General features: G+C 44.8%; 1 protein-coding gene across 1 annotated transcript in view; it reads left to right on the plus strand.

Annotated features, from left to right (window-relative positions):
- Positions 1-18,379, plus strand: part of EIF2B3 (eukaryotic translation initiation factor 2B subunit gamma) — a 98,570-nt gene extending 80,191 nt beyond the window's left edge. Inside the window, exons 10-11 of the mRNA XM_084211361.1 lie at positions 7,696-7,799; positions 18,163-18,379. Coding sequence (XP_084067487.1) covers positions 7,696-7,799; positions 18,163-18,215 — 157 coding nt within the window. The 3' untranslated portion in view covers positions 18,216-18,379. The remainder of the gene's footprint in view (positions 1-7,695; positions 7,800-18,162) is intronic.
- Positions 18,380-20,492: the final 2,113 nt, after the last annotated feature.

Consider the following 20,492-nt stretch of genomic DNA (forward strand, 5'->3'; position numbering starts at 1 on the left):
CTTCAATTTATTGCTACTTTGTATGAGAAAACGTACAAAGGAAGAAAACAACAAGCAGGGTGAGCTGGATTGACTACTAACTGCAGATTGATTGTGAAGTTTATTGGTTGTTTCCTCAATAGTGCCAAATCAGCACCTGACGTAGAAACAGTGAGTGGTTTGAAGAAAGTTGTAATTAAAACCAGGGTGGAATTGAGTCTTTGTAGGGTTTCATTACATAAGTAGTCTTTGTCCCCTTGGACAGTGGCAGTACAAAGGAATGATCCTATTGCCAAGGCAACATATTTTACAGTACCTAACCTCATGAAAAGGAATGAGGAGGTGAAGTTGTTTCCAGCACCACAGCTTGCAAAGCTGAAAATAAAGATCTGCTTATGCTGAAATTCCCAAGTATTTTGTATCTTGAACCATTTTTTAAGATGGCTGTTGTCTCCTGGACACTTTGTCTCGCACTGCCAATTGATGCCCTGCCTCCCTAGAAAGCAGAAAGAGTTTAGAACAGATATTGCAGAAAGCACATGAAAAGTGAGAACTTCATTCAAAGAAGTATGTGCTCATCTTAAATATATGGATATAGTAATAATGGATATGGATAAAAATTAAATTCATGAAGAAAACTATATGTATTGTAGTCCTTGCCTGTAAAAAGGGGTCTTATGTCTCTTGATTGTGTAGCAGTTCTGTCCTTTCTGTCATACCTCTTGGTTTTAAACTGTGAACATTTTTGGTCAGGAATTACAATTTTCATTTTACTATTTAATTCACTGCACATGCTATTCAGTAAGATACTGAATAGAGACAACCTCTGGCCAGCAGAGTTTCCTTTCAGGAAGATAAATTGAGGAAGAAAGTGCAAAGTAGGAAACTAGTGAGTAGGAAGTACTGGAGTTACTTGCAGAACTGGTTTTCAATTACTTTCAACTGAAGATTCTACTGTATCTAATGTATTGAGGAAATTTCTCATATAATACCTGTTATCTTGTGTCTGAAACATTATTACTAGCAGCTCCTCAAAAAAAAAAAAAATTCTTCTGGCTAGCTTCCTGGTACATCAGTCTGTCTTAAATAAATCACCTGTTCTTTAATCTCAGATACAGATGTTTCCCTGATAGTGCAGGGAGCTCATCCCAGTTTTCCAAACATCTTGTACATCAAATGTTGAACTTAAAGCACAGATGAGCCCTGGAAAGTGGCATTTTAAAATATCTCCTCTCATTCTGCTTCTTCTGGGGGACAGGGTTATGTCTGACTTCAGAGCTATAAATTAGCTTCTGTCTCCTGCTAACCACATGGGTCTAATCAAAGAGTATGGAGTTTTTTCAAACAGCTGATTACTGCTGGATTTTGGTGGGAATCTAGGTGTGAATATCGCTGGTACTCTTTAAAATCTTCTCCCACCTGGGTATGGAAGACAAAGAAATTATCACATTGTGCCTCTTAAGTTCCTGAGGAGACAAGGGTTGAACAAGTTCAGCTTGGATCTAAGAAGCCAGGTTCAGTTGTAAAGGTGACATCTACAAAAACCTTTTCCATGTCAACCTGGCTCACATGATATGGAAACTGACTTAACCAATAATGTCTTATGAAGGGCCACAGTTCTCAACCCAGAACTGTGCTTAAAAAACCCCAGAGAAGGTGTCCTTATTCTGTGCCTGTTACCTCGCTCAGTCTGTGTGAGCTAGTGGGAAAGTGAAGCAGACCTAGAGGTGTTAGTGAACATATAATTTTCCTGCTTTGTTTCCTTCACATAGACAAAAGTAGCTTTTCCTGACCATCAGTGAAGTGTCTGTAAAATCATGTAGGATCTGGCCTACACTTCCCACTCTGCAAAAGACAATCCAGAGGGTGATCAGTTTTCCTGTGTGTGGGGTTTCCCAGTGTAAACTCCTTGCAGCATTCTTTTGCTGAAGTGTGCAGCCCTGAGCTTGCAGCTACATAAAAGGCCACCAATTTGTTTGTTCCAAGATGAACTGGATGTAACTGAAGTTTCGGAGGTGAGGCATGACCTTCCTGGTGACCTCCCCCTGCACCCAAAGTTTCACTTAATAAAACACATTAAGGTATGTTTGAGGCAATCCTTTAAGGTCAGTTGAACTTTCACTGGAAAATACGAGTGCTGGCAAGTATATGCAATATGTAATGCAAAATGTTTAGGGTGTGGGGAAGAAGTGTAAAGGAGCCATACCACAGTGATGAGCTTGGCTAGAAAATAGACATGAAACAAGTTCCTTAGTGAAAACACCCTCAGAGATGGGCGAAGAATTTAGAGGGGTAGAATGATTTTGTTACCCCCAAGGGGAAAAACAGGAGATCAAAGGCCAAATTCACTTACGAATGCTTGCTTTGAAATATATCTATAAATTATAGCATGTACTGCTGGCACCTATTGTAGGCTTTGGTATTTACTTGAATGTATAACGTGAGATTCATAGTGCCCAGAGTTCTTGTGTTTGTGTGTAAAAGTGTGTTGGTGTAACAATGCATTGGTGTGTAAAGCATGTTGGCAAAGGCAATGTTTCAGGTTCCCAAGTTGCCTAATAATGTTTTTGCCTCTCCCCTCTCTTTCCATGGTCTTTGTGCCTCACCCCTGTGATCCTGAGTCCCAGCCACCAGCTCACTAGCTAGCAGGGGATTCCCTCAGGGGTTGCTGGTAGGTTTTAGAACTCTCCCTGACTCCTTGCCACGTCTTAGAGTTGTTGAGGTGCCTGTGGTGGCTGTTATCTCCTTGGTCAGGGCAGAAGAGGATGTTGCTCCCAGGGGAATTCACATCTGTTACCCCTCAGTCAGCAAAGTAGCTGCTGAGGCACGTCACCCTTTGCTTTTAACTCCCGTGTCAGTCTCTCCGTTTCGTAGCTCATCTGGAGGCGCACGAGACCCGACTGCTTGGCACGGCAGAGCGGTACCAACAGGCTGTCCTAGGCTTTGTGCTCCAGGCTTGCTTTCTTGTGAGTCTACAGTTTTAAGCATTGCATTATAGACACCTCATTTGCTTTGCTGCCCAACAGAGATTATGTCGGGGTTTTGGCACAATTGGATTAAAGTACCAGGCCTGGATAACTTCCATTGGCATTTCAGGAGATTTGCTGTAAGGCAAACCTGTGACATTCATACCTTCCTAAGCTTGCACAACCAGGGCGAGAGCTGCAGTTGAGGTCTTGACCTCAGTTACTTAAGCCCCTTTCTCCCAGAAGCGTTCATCACTTTAATCACAGAGTCCTAAATAATCAGTGGGTAGCCTGTAATTAGGGGGTTGTGTCTTGGACTCCTGCTGCCTGCTCCCGGTGTGCTGAGCACTGCGTATTTTGATTTCCCGTTCCCCCGAAGGATGTTTGATCTCAGATTTACACTTCAGAAAATTAAGAAGGGTACGGCACCTCAGTCCCCTGGCAATCTTCCTGCTTTCAGTGGTAGGTGCCTTGCTTTGCCTGAGTATCACAGTGCTGCAGCGATTGACACACTTGATTTAAGAGTTTGATTTATAGACCGATACTCGGGCTGAAAGTCAGCAGTTCCAGGGCTGCATAAATCAGCCTGTCTCTGGGATTAATACTTCCTTATTTATAATTTCGACAGGAGATGGAATTCTTTCCCAATTCTTTACATTTCTTTCAGATGTAATCGACCACCCTGTCCTTTGGTTTAAAGCTATGTGACTTTGCCACAAATAGAGGGAGGGGAAAGTAAGCCGAGTCCAGGAATTGCTGTGCTATAAAAGCTCCATATTGTGTGCTCTTGGACTTTGCTTTCTCCCAGCTTCCTTCAAGCCCACACAAGAGATGGACTTGAGGTTTTTTTGGCTTTCTTCCCCTCCCCCCTCCCTCCATACATACGCTGACCTTTTAGAAAAATAAATAAAAGATAAAGAAGGACCTGGAATGTTGCAGAATGTGTGTACATTTTGCTCTCTGTTGTTTTCTGCTGGGATTAGTTGTTTACAATGGGGGAGAGAGGGAGGGCAGAGGAAGGGAGGTCTGTGGCCTTAACTGAAATTAGTGGCATTTCAGAGTGATCTTGTTAGGTGGTCTGCAGTTTAAAGACCTAAATCCTTGTAATCCCCCCATGCCTCCTTGGCCACTACTCCTTTTGCTCTTGTTCTCTCACTTTCAAAAAAACCCACCCCAAAGTCGGGCTCTGTCTCTCAGATGCAGGCACGTAGCAGACACACAGACACAGACGTAGGCACACACTCTCTCATATGCTCCCATTTACACGTTGTACCTGTAGAACAAATTAATGCTTTAGCTACATCTGTTCCCACTACAGGACTAGGCTTGTAAAATGCTCTCTCTAGAATGCAGATGTACACTGAATATTTTTATTTATTTTCTGAAAAACACCCAGCTGCCAGACTTTCAGTTTGTGATTACACTTAAAACAAATTCAAATTGAAATTTCAGCCGTAAATCAAATGCCCCAAATTAGTTCCTCTTGTGGGTTTGAACATGCTCTTTGGATTTTAAGGTCAGGAGATATCCGTTTTCACCGTGCTGAAAAGTTTAAAAATATACTACATTTTCAGGGGAAAAAATAAATATGGTTTGCATTATAAAGTAGTACATCAATGTGTGCATATGCGCACACACACCAGAGCTGATGAAGCTGGATGCTGTCAGAGCACCTTTGAGGGCTAATAGCACCTAATTGTTATGGAAGGCAGGAACTGTGGTGGCAGTTTAGCCAAGGGGACTACAGCAGTGCCCTGAGTTCTGATATTTACCCTGTAAGAGAATAAAAGTTTATTCCTTACTCTTCAACTTGAAAAAAATAGTAAAAATTAAATAAACACACAAAATACTTCTCTTGGCAGGCTTTATAACTTTTTTTTTTCTTTTAAGAAAAAAGGCATTTACAAGTGGTTTCAAAATGGCTGTGTTACATCTGTCAGCGGGTGAAGGGAACACCCACAAATTGTGTTTTTATCTCTTGAAGTTTTGTTCCACTTGAGCAATAAAAGCCGGATTTGCTGCTGGTTTGTGTGATTGGGGTAATCTGAGCATTGAGTATGGCTTTAAAACTTCTGCAGTTGGTTGGGTTTATAAGTTTTAAGAAACTCCTGGGGTGGTGGAGTTCTTGGGTTTTGTTTTACCCTGGCACCAGGGAAGGGTTGATTTGCAAGCACCTGGCACAGACAAGTTCATCTTGGTTCCCTGGCCTGTCCCTCCCAAAAAATGGTTTGGCAGGAACCCCCATTATCTTTGATGTTAATGTCATCAGCAGTTTCTTGGTTACAATACTATTCTTTCTCGGGGAGTTGAAAGCCAATGCTCAAGCAGGCTCTGAACACACATGCAGTATTCTCCAGCCTGAACTTCAGACCAACAGCTTAAATCCCCTCTCTTTTGGGGAATATCCTTCTGCATGAGGATAATGCTGAGAGGTGTAGTGCACTCACAGCTGCTCTCATGCTCAGGAGCAGTGATAGATGGTGGGAACCTGAAAGTTTGCAGGGGAAGGCTTTCATCTGACTGGCTCAAAGCAGCGGAGGAGGAGGTATGCTGGAGTGCACGTTTTGGATAGGAGCCATTTCAGTGGGAAATGAGCAACTTCTCCCATTCCCTTTGCGAGTCCTAAGCTAAATCAGGATGGCAGCAGTGGGCAGTCCTGCTTCCAGTGATCCCTTCCCTAGCCCAGCATAAATGCCAAGTTGCTCTTGCTCTCAGCAGCTGCTTGTTGCACAGGAGATGGCCTGAGCCGCTGTGCGGGCACACGAGGCTATTAGAAAGGAAGCAGATCTTGACAGTGTGAGAGCAAAGACAGGCAGGGGTCTGCTGTGTATCTTTGCCGCTTTTTATCTTATTAACATGTTAGTAAAAACCATGCCAAAGCAACCTGAGCTGGTTGCTTGTAGAATAATTGCTCATATTGCCTCCTTATAGGTCAGCAGAGGGGGAGTTTAAGTGAGTTAAAAGAATAATTGTTCAGAGGGGACAGCCTGTTCATGGGGGGTTGTAACTGTGAACCACTGCAACTGAGGTCCAGTTTTATTGCTTTTACTCCTGCAGAATTAATGGTGGTTTTGTGGGGTAGATGGTTTCTGCTCTGACTCACACAAGCAACAGAATTGTAATATGTTTAATGATAAATTCTTTGTTCTAGATAATGGTGTTGTGTGAGCAGGAAAATACTATTAATTAATTTTGGGATCAGCGGTCTGGAGTGATGATCAATGTTTCACACTTCTGAGGACCTCAGCTGACTACTGCTCTATTGAATACAGAATTGAGGCTCAGGGCTTTGACCTGACACCAAAACTGCTCTGTTAATTCAGATTCCAGGCTGACAGTGCTGTCCACAAGCCAGCTCGATGGTGCACTGCAGCCATGCTTCACTGGTGCAGAGAGTAGTTGTGGTGACCCTAACCAAGGTGGGGAATGGCTGCAGGTCATTAAACTGTGCAGCTCACTGTGCAGAAGGTCATTGAAGCCAAAAACTTCTGGTTTTGACAGAGATCAGTTTTTGGACTGGTAATATTCACAGTTATTGTAATTAATGTTGACAGAAATACTGGGAAAAGCAGATATGAGATGCTGTGGTTCACAGTAGGATTAATACTTGGTTATCTAGGGGAGCAGATACCTGCATCTCTCCAGGGTTATAGATCTCACTTATACCCTCTTCCCAATCAGCTGGTTTTGATGAGTGTTAGTATTTTTAGATACATCTTAGCTGTATTTTCTGTCCTTCAGTGACTCCTATCTACCTTTGCACATGTGAAAATAAGGAAAGAAATAATTTGATTCACAGCTATTTTCTTCTCTGTAATTTTGAAAGAAGTTATATTTAATGCTGTTTAACATGACACATCATGCTGAGGGAATAGCATTTCAGGACACATCACAGATACTAGTTAGGATTGACAAGTTCCAACTTACTGGAAGAAGGGGCTCAGAGAAATGCAGTAACTCAGAAACTCTCAGCAGAGAAGTTACAAACCCAGCAGTTGGACTCTGAACTCCTTTCCTCTCTGGACGGGACTGGCACATTTGAAAGCTGATTATTGCAGATTCAAATACATTTTGGAATAAGGGGGCTTTTTGCTAAGTTCTCTCCTGTGTAGCATTTCAGACTTAGTGATGTCAAAGGCAACATGAACGTGAAGATACCCAAGGCAGGTAGTGTAGATGTAGTGTGGGTTTCATTGCTTTAGTACTGCAGAATAATCATGTTTGGGTGCTTGAATGTAACATGAACAAAGCTAACCAGCTGAGCTATTGATCTGCCCCTTTTCTCCACCTTTTCTTCGTGCCTGGCAAGTTGGAATGCATAAAACTGCTCAGCAAAATTTGCAGAGAAAGACTGTGCTGCTGCTCCTGTTTTTAGCTGGGGAGTTGAGCAGAGAAGCCACCCCTGCAGTTTCCCAGACTGTCTGTGGAAAATACAAGACTTGATCCAGGTCTCAAGTCTTTATTTATTCAGTTAAGTATTTATTCTGTTGAGGAAATGTAGAGGAAAGCTGTTCTAGCAGGAGGTAAAACTGCAAACTCTTTTTTGCAAAGCCAATCTGACACCTGGCATTTAAGTTTTTCCAGCAACTGGGTGTGAGGATCAAGAGAGGAATGAAGTTTTTGAGAAAGGAGCTGAACTGAACCTACTCACAGGATCATGTCACAGAGTCATTAGATATTCCAGTGGATGCCTTTGTTTTGTATCTGTCATTTAAATTATTTTCTTGTTTTGCTTGTGTTTGTCTTGTAGGTGCTGTCTTCAGGGCAGTGTTATTTGTCATAATGCTGTTATAGAGAAGGGTGCAGACATCAAGGACTGTTTGATTGGAAGTGATCAGAGGCTGGAAACCAAAGGTAAGTACAAAAGCTGTATTTACTGTGCGTTTGTCATCATTTTCAGAACTTTTTCCTTGAGATTTTACTCCTGCTTCTTCATGAAGTGATAGTAAACTGTGGCAGTTCTACAGTGGGGTGTCCTATAATATCAGGACTTTTTCATGGAAAGTACAGCTTCTTGGCAGAAGTTCAGTGGTTTGCTCCTCTGAAGTTGGCAGCAAAGCTCTGTTGTTCTTATAAAGAACAAGATTGGGTGCTGAGACAGTCTTTTCCCAGAGACCACAATTAGATCAGCCTGAGGTTGTCCTCAGCAGAAGGAGCCATTATTTTGACTAGTAATCTTTGTCAGTGACGGGGCAAAGCAAGCAAATCTATTGAGCACACAAACATCCTTCTCTGTAGATGCTCCCAACCCACAGTGCCAGTGTGTTCACTTTGCTCCAAGGGAAAGCTCGAGGTGCAACATCATATTAGGACCTGCTGTGCTCAGTATGAAATACAAGGGCAGCTACATTCAGATCTGCTTTACTGCCATGAAGTACTATTTTGGGGCTTCAGAAAGGATACAGCTACGTGGCCCTCATTTATACAAAGTTCAGCTGTCCAGTGGGAGTGCTCGTGGTGGTGAGGGCTCGGTGGTAACCGCATGAGTGGAACTGTTGATTTCCTGCCCTAAGAGATAATGGGCAGGAAATGGCTGTTTCAGTGACTGCATCCCAAGCAGAGGCTTTTTAATGAATATTTATGGTTGGGGTTTGGCAGATCCTTGCTCCAGTGTGTAGACCGAGGACAAAAGTGAGTTCCTTTGCAGGCTTCATGTGAAGTTATTTAGTCAGATCAGGATTTATTTGCTTGCTTTGTCTTTGTGGGTGGATTCCCAGTTCTAAGTATCTTGATACAGAGCAGGGTTTGAACTTAATGTAGTATAGCATAACCTGTTGTCAGCTTCACATATGACAAATTTTCCTTAAATTGAAACTAAAAGTACAAAGGACTCATGAAAACAAAGTATTGATCTTGCAGTTGCAAGTCTCTGATACTGTAGGTAACACAGTGAGTTCACTGTGGTCTTGGTCTCTGTGTGGCTGTGTCTACTCGTAGCTTTGTCCATCACACCAGTCTGAATTGGTGTCCTTTGTGGGGTTCATTGCTCCCTGTCATAGAATCATTTAGGTTGGAAAAGTCCTTTTCATATCATCAAGTCTAACCATAAACCTAACGCTGCCAAGTCTACCATTAAACCATGTCCCTAAGTGCTGCAACTACACATCTGCATGAATCACCTGGAGAGGTGAATTGGGGTATGTTTGGTTGTTAACCTGCAGTGTGAACTGTGAGGACACGGGGTGTAAATTTAGCTAATATTTTAGGAAACAGGAATATATTTGATTTCTTTGGTAGATGATACCAGACAGAAATATCCCCCTTTGACCTTGATCACAACCACTTCAGAAGTATCTTCCAGGGTGGAGATCCTAGTCTGGTTTATGGTAGTATGAAAACTAGTCTTTCTTCTTGATTTTCCTTGTCATCCTTGTGTGAATATTTTTTAAGGTCTGTAGATCTATTTGCAGGAAGAGTAACAAAGCTTTACCCACGGATCATTTGTCTATTCTTGAGAGTCTACTGCTCCCCTCCCCAAAGTTTAAACCCACTTGTTGGGTTAATTAGAGGCTGTTTAGAAATGTATGATTGACATTACCAGAGACTTATTCAGGTAGATTATAAATACACCATTATGCTGAGCGAGAAAAAATAGTAAAGCCTCAGTTCATTTTCCTGCCTCAGTTTCCTAACCATTCTAGAATTTCTTTGGGCTGGGGGTCAGGTTTGCCTTGGTGGTCTGGGATCTGTCTGTGAAGTTCATGACTTACTTCCTGCACCATGGAGTCTTTCCAGCCCAGCATGTCTCTTCTGACCTTGACTGATCCCGTAGTAGACTGGATCTTCTCTTTTTTGCTGTGAAAGCATGTCATGACTTCCTTTCCCCTGCCCAAGACTTCCTGTATCTTGTGCCAAGCTTTGGTGTGGCCCTGTAAGTCTGTTTCCATATTGCACCCTTCATCAAGAGTTTGGCTGTGTTTTTCTGTTTGGTAACTTTTCCTTCTTCAAACTTGAGCTTCCATGGCCGGGTAAAGAAAAAATCTAGTTCTCTTGGGTAGGAGCCACCTTTTCTTGCAAGCTGATCACCCTTCAGCAGACATAAGCAGTAGCTGCTGGCTGCTGACCCTAGTCTGGGAGTTACACATTCCAGTTTCTGGGAGTAGAAACCTCCTCAGCAAAACTCCATACACCTTCCCAGAAACAGTAAAAAAATAAAAATATAGCAGTCCTTTATTCCAGAACATCAGCCAGGATTCATCAAAGGTAGAAATATCCCTGAATCATCCTACACAGCCCCAAGCAGATTCCGCAGTTGACTTTGCTGCAGAACTGGCTGTATGCTCCCTGCTCTACCATATGAGACCTGGCCACACTGCCCAGGCAGCTTGGGGTACAAGAGCTCTTTGAGCCAGTGGTGCACTGACCTCCTTTCATAAAATGAATTCCAGTCCCATGCAAGGAGGATGGCAGGAGAACAGCTACCACAAATGATAGGCAAACGTAACTTAAACCAGCTCTCATTCTTCTCCTTCTGCAGAATAAGATGGGTATGTTTAGGGTGATCCAAATGGTACAGCTGGGAGTAATGGGATTGAATTAAACACAATTTAGGTTGGCTATCTGGAGCATTTTCCTAACGATGTGGTCTGGTAGGCTGTGGGATAATCTCCCTGGGGACATGGTGGGAGACCTCATCACTTAATAATGGGCTTGGCAAATCTCTTGACACCTAAATAGAGGGAACATTCCACCACTGGTTACAGGGGTAGATCAGAGGCAACCTGGTACTTTCAAACTAAAAAGAAAATTGGAGACACAGGAGTGCAGGCAACTGTCAGCAGCGTCGTCCCAGTCCTGCTTTGACTTGCACCCTGTCACAGCCCTGGCCAGAGATAGTATTTTTAAATGTCTCTGTTGAAGTCAAGGTATGGAGTTTTATTTAACTTCTGGATTTGCAAGCTGTGCCTCCTGAGAGCCCTGCTATTCTCCTACTGCTTTTATTACCATGCCTTGGAAGCATCCACTTTCCTTCCTCTTTGATACTTAAAGGAATTTGCTAGCAGAGAATTAACAGATGGGCTTTGTGAAAGCTACCTCACCAGGTAGCAGTTTGAAAAACATGTTGGTACCTAAGAAAAAGGCAGTAATTCTTCGAGGAAAAGGAAATGGCAGACAGCATTCTGAAAGAACATCATTGCACAGAGCATTCAATCACTGTTTTGAAGACAGTTATTAAGAGTACACTGAAGCCTTTTTGATAAACCTAGTTTTAAAGAGGAGCTCAAAAGCAGCATGTGCTCAGTGAAGTAGGACTAGAGAGAGGGAGTGCTGGTGATGGGCCAGTTGAGGAGTCAGATGAGCCTGGAGTCACTAAGTACAGCTCCCAAAGGAGTCTCTCGGCCAGATTCAGCAGGGAGAGCGTTGTACATCTGCTATGAGTTAGCCAGGAACAAGCATGTATGGTAAAGCAGCCTAACCCTTGTTCAAGGTAACGTGGCCTAACCTTTCTTCAAAGCAAGACCAGGAGCAGAGACAGTAAACATTCATGCAAAGTATAAAACTAGTAAAATTGGTATGAAATTCACTACCTTATCCCTTGCTTTCATCTCTGTTGTCATTGAGGCAGGGATGTTTTATTTGCACATTTATTTCCAGCGTCAGACATGGGGCTCCAACTAGATCTGTGTCCTACCTGATCCTCATTCCTGCTTCACAGCTCTCCACTATGGCTCTGTCTCAGCACCAGGCTCATCCCAGTCCTAGCCTTCTCTTTAGTTTTTCTCCTAGTGTTTCTCCCATGTTTTTCTCTCTTACTTGCTTATTCCCGGACACCCACCTGACACCTCCTCTTGTCTGACCATAGCTGCTATTTCCAGTCCCATGCTCCTTTTTTCATCTAGTATTCATTCCCTGACTGTTTTCAGTTGGATTGCATCCCTTTCTCTCATGCCCAGGCAGACTGTACTGGGCACAGGAGGGGGGTGGCTCTGTGCCAAGTGCTCCACTGGTCCATACAGCTTGGAGGAAGCCCTGCCTTCTTCCTGTACTTCTATGGTCAAGAGTGCTCACTGCAGTCTCTGGAGCTTTTAGCTGTCCTCCTGAGAACATGTGCAAACTTCAGATTTTTTTCAAAGGCTTATCACATAGCCAAAACTGTGTGGTTTCTCACAAGAAGAGAAAAAGGCACATATCCAGTAAGGACTGGCTCCCGTTTCCAATCATTTTCCAAGTCCTGTTCCAAGCTTGGAGTCCCAGGACTTCTCAATGAAACAGAATGAGATTGTTTTATTTTAATGAGGGCCAAAGAGCACATTCTTCTCTAGTGTCATCCTCTGAAGGCAGGTACATTTTTTGAAACCTCCACATGTGAATGGTTCCCTGCTTGTGAGGAGGCTTCACATGAGCCAAGATTTAACAGGATGGGGACAGAAAGGACCCGAGACACTTTCTGATGCTCTCACTGCATCAGTAAGGGTGAGCATCTGCTCTTGCAAGATGCTGTGTACCTCCTGGTGCAGTCTTCAGGAACTGAAAACACTTATCACGACACAGGGTTGGGATCAGAAGGCATGCTGCTGTGCAGATGGGAGTTAGGAAAGCTCATGAAGAACAGACACAGACTAAACAGTGCACACATGTGTATTGTGCACAGGGGTGCAAAATGAGCTGGAGGTGATGTAGGAATGGTGTGAATTTATAGCAAAACTGAGAGATTGGTAAGATTTCTCTCTAAAGTAGTTTAACTACTGAATGCCCGTGACAAAGATATTGTTGGCAGTTAAAACAGGCATCTCTTAAATAGTTGACATTTTTGTTGCAGTGACTATGCAGTGACTATACTGCTAACTAATCCTAATAAGCCTCCTTTCCAAGTTGTATAAAAATGGTTTATGAGTTCTGGCCTTAGCAGTGGCGCAAAACTTCCTTAGAATATCCATCCGGCGATGCTTTGGCCTCCCTTCTGCTGCTGGGGACTGCCACACTTGTGCATACTGTCATTCCCAGCCAGGGAAGTTCAGGCTTCCTGAGTGAGCGGGTTAAATGTGCTGCCACATTCACAGCATGCTGATATTGAAGTCTACCCAGAAGGCAGCAGTTCATAACCTTGTGGAAATATTTTTACATGCTCCACGCAGAGAAAATAACTACTTCTGCTCTGGTAGAGCTCAGGCACATGAAAGAGCTAGGAAGAGCTAGGATGCTGAGAAAGGACAAGGGCTTGTGTCCAGTGCTCCAGGCAAATATGGCACCTCTGCCATCATATCAGGAAGTGAAGATGTAGACAGTCAGACTGCTATTTTGAGATCCTTCCTTGCATTTGCTGTGAGGGAGTGATAGCCTATGGGAGCACTGATGGATGTAATCCAGTCCTTTCTCACACACTTTGCTAGGACTCTATCCCAGTATGAGGACTTGAAGCATATCCCCCTCCCCAAGGAGCTTGCTATCTTAGGTGCATCCCGAGCTCTGGGTCTCCTTTTCCCTTTACTAACTTTTCTTCTAAGACCCTGTGTGATCACTTCCCTGGACATCTCTGTCTGCTTCCTTCACTCCCTCAAATCTATCAGCTCCAAGCCATGGTAAAGCCATCTCTCACTGGGCACTGAATCACTCTTACCTTCACCCTCTCAAGATACATCTAGTCCCCAGAAGGGTTTGAGAGCAAAGGGATTAATTTTAGTTGAACTATGAAAAAATCCTCAGCTGAACCATGGGGCCACCACTGAGAACTGGTGGTTGTTGGATGTAAGGCAGAAGTAGGATCCCTGCTGCCTGTCTGTTCTGTGGACTGGAGGCCCAGCTGTGGGCCAGAACTGATCTGCCTGAGGCTGCCACCAGCCCCCCTGCGGTGAGCTGCACATCCCTCATTCCCTGCATAAAGGAATCCTGGGAGCAGCTGGAACACTCAGCTTATGGGGATCATCATTGCTGGGGACCCATGGGCTCAAGTGATGCCTGCACACTGGGGCTGACCTGGCATTTGGGAGAAATTGTGAGACACGCCTGGCCTTTGGGGCCGCACTGTGGTCACCCTGGTCTCCAGTGATCATGTGAGTAAAGCTTGGCTGAGAAGAGAACAGGCCTTGACTGGAAAGTCCCACTGCTCTGTAAACACAAACAAATCAGCCCCCATCACCTGCTTCCCTTCTTTATCTGTACATGTAATTTAAAACACCCTCCAGCCTCCCAAAGTCAAGCTTCAGCTGCTTCCCATCCCCTTAAGCCCCTTTAGTTCCTCTCCCCCCCCCAACCTGGCTGCTTTTCCAGAGCCAACCATCACTGCAGAGACAAGTTGCTCTTCTCTCCCACTCTCTGATCCTTTCTGTCCTGGGTGAATGTGGTGGGAACCACCCACAGCGTGTTTTCGTGCATGCGTTTCTGCAGCCACCCCTCCCCCCCACCTAGTTTTTTAAGTTAAACTATCTCTTGCTTTAAAGAGAGCAAATACACAGCAGTGGCTTTCATCACTGCTGTATAATAGAGCAGTAATTCTGTGCCAGGGACTGTTTTCTATTTTATTTTAAAGGGTTTATAAAACAGTGTATGTAATTGAGTGAGTAAACTGAACGTTTTCTGGAGCCCCTGAGGGCTGAAACTTCGTGGTGGTCCTGGGCCTAGGCCCTAACCCTTTTTTTTCCTCTCTTTTTTTTTTTCCTCCCTTTCCCCTCCTTCCCCTCCTCCTTTACAACCCAGCGTTGCCACCAGCAGCAGCAGCAGCAATCTGTCTGGGGCTAATTGAGCAAACAACAAGGAGATGCTTTCACATGGCTTTTAAAGGAATGCTCCAGCATCCCCTTTCTGTGAGTGGCTTGGCAGGAACCTGCCAGGAAGGCTGGGGAGCGCTGGGTCCCCGGCCCCCAGCCTGCTGGTGGGGTTTGTGCTGGGCTGTGCAGTCATTTCCGCCCCTCTGTTTATTTGCATTACAATTTGTTTTTAGCCAAGCACCAAAAGCTGCTCTGCTCTCTAGCTCGCCTTGTGCGTATGTTTTTAAGGGGCTAGTGTACAGTATGTGTAAACAAATGTCTTCCCAAGCAGGAACGCGTATATAACGAGTGACAGGTTTTTGATTTACACTCAGTAAAGTCTCCGTGGACACTCGGTTCAAGCACCCAGGCAGACTTCAGGCTGGGCTGCGTCAGCAAGTTGAAGCAAAGTGCTAATCAGGAGGTTGAATGTGTTGATCAGCTCTGGATTTGCTTAGCACCAGATGCTCCCAATCTGAGAAGATCTAGTTGAACATGATTTAAGGTTGAAGAGTCCAACTCTTAAGGCTTTCTCAAAGTCCTTTCTCTAATCTGTCTTCTTTCTCTGTGGGCTGAATGCATCTGTAACCCTGCCAGTGTCAGATAAAAGGCAGCCTGGTAAGAAATCCGTAATGGGGAGCTGGGGAAGGAGAAAGGGGACTGAACAGCAAAGCATGTGAGGTGCATCTCCCTCCTCCCCCAGAGTTTCAGGCAGAGTTTCTGCGGGAACTGAGCTTGCTGGTACCAGCCAGAGCCACTGGCAACTGGCAGCCACCTCTGATAATGAAACACTATCCACAGCTCAGCTCTCTGGCACACACACTGGAGTCTGAATTCCCTTCGCTCCTCAAGAAGGGCTTTGGGAATGGAAGAGGGAAGCAGGGTGAATCCTTATCTCCCTACCACATCCCCTTGGGGTGCGGAATGCGGCTTTGTTTCTAGCAAAACCATTCCCCTTATCGCTTAAAAACTTTCTCGCGGACAGGCAGATTCATGTGTTTTCTTTAAGCCTTTACAAGAAGAAATCAGTTGGGTGATTTCATATGAGTCTGAGGTAGCAGTGACCACTTTGTGTGCCCACTTGGGGAATCTGGGCCACGGGGATTAAGGAAGAGATGAAACAAGCAGAGGGGTGAGAAATGAGGGAATGTAGGCTCCAATTTCCCATGCGGCTTTGGCTGCTTAAGCTCCCTAAACTCACTGCTGCCTCAGTTTCCCCATCTGTAAAACAGGAATGCTCTTACTCACCCATTCTCAAAAAACATTTGGAACTCATCAGGTATAAAATACAAGACAACATAAGGCTGCTGCAAGCATGTCAGTGCAAAATACAAGTAGTCTGTACCACCTCTGCAGCAAGGTATGTGACAGGACCATCCCAGCTCTCATCCCACGGAGGATGCTGTCTGAAATGAAGCAAGAAGTTCCTTATTAAAAAGTATTGCTACAGATAACCTATATATAGAACCATAAATTGACATGGCTCTCTATAAGCCCAGATGAAGGCATGTATAATCTGCAGAGGCATAATGTAATTACTCTCACTGGATGGTAGCCAGGGTCTTATTCACATCATAGAAATCAACATGATAGATAGTCTGCTTGGAGGAGGTTCAGGAATGGAGTCACAGGAGTTGCTACAGGGCCTGTTGAGATATATTGGGAAAGTTGTTGGGGGTGAGGAATGTTATAGCAAGAAATGCTGCAGGTTGGATTTGAGGTACCTTGGCAAGGCTGTGTGGGGTCCAGGACGGGAGGAGAGAGGCGCTGAAGGCTGGACTTGGGGCTATTGGCAAGAGCTGTCCTGGAGAAGTTGTGTGGTGCTACCTACATCATGCTTGCACCTGGCACTTGTACAGTCAGCCCCTCATTTTCCTGAGCATTGCATCCACCTCTGCTCATCCTGCCCAAAGTGCTGGAGACTGAGCTCCAGGATGTTAATGTGAGGCTCCAGGACTAATTACCAGTTTACAATAAATACTCTGAGCAAAGAGCTAAATGTCTCAACCTGATGCTGCAGGTGAGAAGCAGCCCCTCAGTCTCCTTATTTTAGCCTTCACAAAGGGTCTCTGAAAGCAAGTGGTGTGGCTCCCTCATTCTGTCCCTCACGCTGAGATTGCATATGATCCATATGATTGTGGGGTTGAGGGGTAGTGAGAAATTATCTTGCCACAGTGAAGAAGTTTATAGAGCACAATTGGATCAAACCTTTACTGGAGCAATGATTTGCACAGTACAAAGGTTGCATCTTGAATTTTAAACCAAGAGAAGCACTATGTTGGCCCAGCCACTTAGGGGATTGCCAGGAATTTCTTCCTTTAGCCAAAGGTGGCATATTTGTTGTTTTGCAGCAATCTTGCAAGATCCACTCCCCTGAGGGGAGGGGTTTTAGGTAGGTAAATAAAACACAACTCATCATTTCCATCATCCTTGGCTATCTACCCCCACTGCTGTGTAAGGTGTGGGAGACACCAGAGCCTTCATTGGCGTATCCCAGCCCCTCACAGGCCTTGACACTTTATCCCAGGCTCCAGAGACAATTGTTATTCCTAATTGCAGGAGGTAAGATGAAGAGCCTAGGGGCATGGGACACACCACCTGAGCTCCACCTGAATAGGTGTCCAGCTCCTGGAGAGCAGTTTAGATTCACCACCTCCCCCACAGTTTACTGAGGACACCCACTTTGAGCACACCAGCTTTGTGTCATGCTCTGAGGCCACATGCTTGGGTTTTTTAGGCACTGGGCTTTCAGTTGCGTGTTTTTATTATTTTGGCTTTAGATCCTTTATTTGCAGTCCTTCCCTGACAAGCTGCTTTTGCATTTTAAAGGGAAGGCTCTTTCAGTACAGTGCATTAACAGTGCTGGGGCAGGGACTGGCACATTAATGTGTCCACTGGGGCTGTGCAAAGCTCCTGGGAACAGGCAAAGGAATGACCTTGCAAAAATTGCCCCTCCAACAAATTTGTTCCACAGGAGGGTCAGGTTTAAATTAAAAAAAAAAAAAAAAAAGAAAAGAAAAGACCGAAAAACCTCTTGTTTTTAAGCTGCCCGGGCTGAGTTGAGATTGCTGAGAGGATCTCACACTGCCTCGGTGATGGCCCCCTGGTGCTGAGGACCCTTTTTCCCCCCAGCATCCAAGCAGTTTGGGGTAGACAGTGCTCTTTAGGGCCAGGGTGGATTACTGATCTTTAATTTTATGTCTAATCTCCATGTTGATGGTTCCTTGCCTTGACCTAGGTGTACACCTGTCAGTAGCAGCTGTGACTTCCGTAGGGCCTCTCTTGTTTATTAGTGACACATACATGTGAAAACTCTCATTAGAGAAATCTCCTGGTGTTTAGTCAGTTGTTTAGGCTTTCACCATGTGTGTGGGATACTGTTGGAGAGACGCTGGAGTTCAGCAAATCTCTGTTTGAGTTCTCCAGAATCTGCTTTTCTCATTTGTTTTAAAGTTGCAGATTTGAAAAATGCAAGGTCTGAAGCTCTGCTGCAAAACTCAATTGCTCTTCTTTTTCTCCCTCTCTCTTTTCAGCCAAACATGTTAATGAAGTCATTGTGGGCACCGAACAGCTGATGGAGATATAACCCGAGTAGCTTTTAAAGATGATTTTATGGAAGCCAGCAGCAGAACCAGATGTTCAAGCATCGTAAGATCATCCGTACAGATCAGTACTGGCATGGTTTACCCTGTCATTGCTCCTTTCCTGTTCAGCTTTATATTTATGTCTTAATAAAGGAGTATTTGCAGAGCGGAGTGTCCGTGGGCCCCTCCCCCCTCATTGGGATGCGCGCGGGTTGGTGCCGGGTTATATCGGCTCCTGCGCCCGGCCAGCGCACTGTACTTTTCCAGCAGAAGGGAGAGCGGGGACCACACAGACTGTGCCCACTCCAAAGAATGACTTAGCCGCCCTCCCTGCGGTGTAAATCACGTCCCTGCAGTCCTGCACCACCGTCCCTGAGCCTGGGAGAAACTGCTCAGGATGCTGTTTGTGCATCTCATCAGCACAGCAGGCAGACAGTGAGAACAGCGGCTGTGCCGGCTGCTCTTTGCGGCCCGGCAGCTTCACCGGCCTCCTCCTCCTCCTCACTGTCTCTCATGATGCTGCCCCACCGCACAGAAGTGTTTAATCTTTGCTTCTTCTCCTCTGTAATGCCGTCAAAGAGTTTGGCACCCATTTCCATCAGGGCTGAGTTTGGTCTGATACTTTGAAATTCTGCCCAAGAGCAAGTATGTGAGAGCTGGTGGAGCATGAAGGAGGCATGAGGTGTAAACAGTGGGTACTCCCTGCCTTATTTTGATGGCTCTTCCTGTCAGTCCACTGTTCCTCATCCCAGACAAGAGGTCTCTCCCCACACTTGGATGATCTGTGGATGACTGTACCTGTGTCTCTGAGATGAGTCGCTCCTGTTAATGTGAAACGCGCAGCCTTGTGGTCAGGGCCTGTGCCAGGATTGTAAAGCACCTGGATGGGATTGAAACACAAGTTGTTCTTTAATGTTTATAAATTGGACACAAGTTCCTACCTAAAAGCTGTTTATTAGAATGTAGTATGATTGAACGGGACATTTATCTGCCCCTGGCAGTTTGACATCCAGAGGTGCTTACAGCAACTGGCGGGGATGGTATTTCATTAACTGAAGTGATAAATGTTAAATGTGTGCTTCATGGGCATCTGTGACCCCAAGGAGCGTTACCATTTCCTAGTTAATTTGACGGGAGAGAGATTATAATCCAGACATTCCCTGAGTTTCATAAACAAAATCCTTCTAAAGGACCAGATTGGAATGGAAACTATGGGTAAGGACGAGCTTCAAGGTCTGTGACAAGCTGCAGAGAAGAAATGCACGGCAGTTCAGCTCCAGCTTTGTGCTGGAGGTTTTGTCTCGTGTATGTGCGCAAACATGTTCCTAAGGTACGAAGCCTTTTTCATCCAGGGATCGCAGAGGTTTTACAGAGGTTAATTAAAGAGAGTTCTTGTCTCTGTGTGCGGCAAGGGAGAGAGGCTCCATTTTGGGTGTGTAGAAACAGAAGCAGAGTGGAGTGTAATTACCTGGCTTTGCATTTTACCAGAAGGCTGGCAAAGCCTTGAGAGGTTTGCAGGGACTTTGACTCACAGTCCTTTTGCTGAAACACAAAGCTTTCTCCCCCTCTGTTTTTAGGATACATCTTCTGAAAAGTCTGCATTGCCTTGTTTAGCAGCTACAGCTTTACCTCCTTGTGCCTTAATTATATGTTGAAGTCTCAGTCCTTTTGTTTAGCTAATTTAAGAAGAGGGTCTGAGGCTCTTTACTGTGTCGGTTAGAATTTAGCATTAATTTAGTGTTCTCTGACACTTGAAAACCTGGCTAGGATTTGAGGCATTTTCTTTTCCTTTTCGCCTTTTACGACCTGCAGGTGTTTGGTGTGAGATAAAAGTAGATCCCAAAGTGAGATTTCACAGCACAAATTATCAAAGTGAAGATTCACTCTTGATGTAGTCTACGTGTGTGGCAGTAATTATGAAAAATAGTTCAGGATAATAGGGCCTTCAGGAATCCCAAGACAGGCACTGGGAGGTTAACCCTTCCTCATCTAACCTGGCCTCCACGCTGCTGTCATCATCAGGTGAGCATGTGGTGGGTTGGGTCAGGCAACTTCACAAACCAAGTGATGTTAGAGTCATTGAGAAAATTGGGGAGGCGACTGAGGACATCAAGTTCTGTTTCCAGGTAGTTTTGGATGTGACTGTTTGGTCCCAGGTCACAGAGGCATTCTGGAAGGTGTTACTGGTACAGGCAGCTCACCAACTTTGAGGAATGGGGCACCTCTCAGACACAAATAAGCTGCTCTGTCACACCAGGCAGCTGAGCATTACAGCTCGT

Source organism: Fringilla coelebs (genome assembly GCF_963513975.1).
Source record: "Fringilla coelebs genome assembly, chromosome: 9".
NCBI classification, from domain to species: Eukaryota; Metazoa; Chordata; class Aves; order Passeriformes; family Fringillidae; genus Fringilla; species Fringilla coelebs.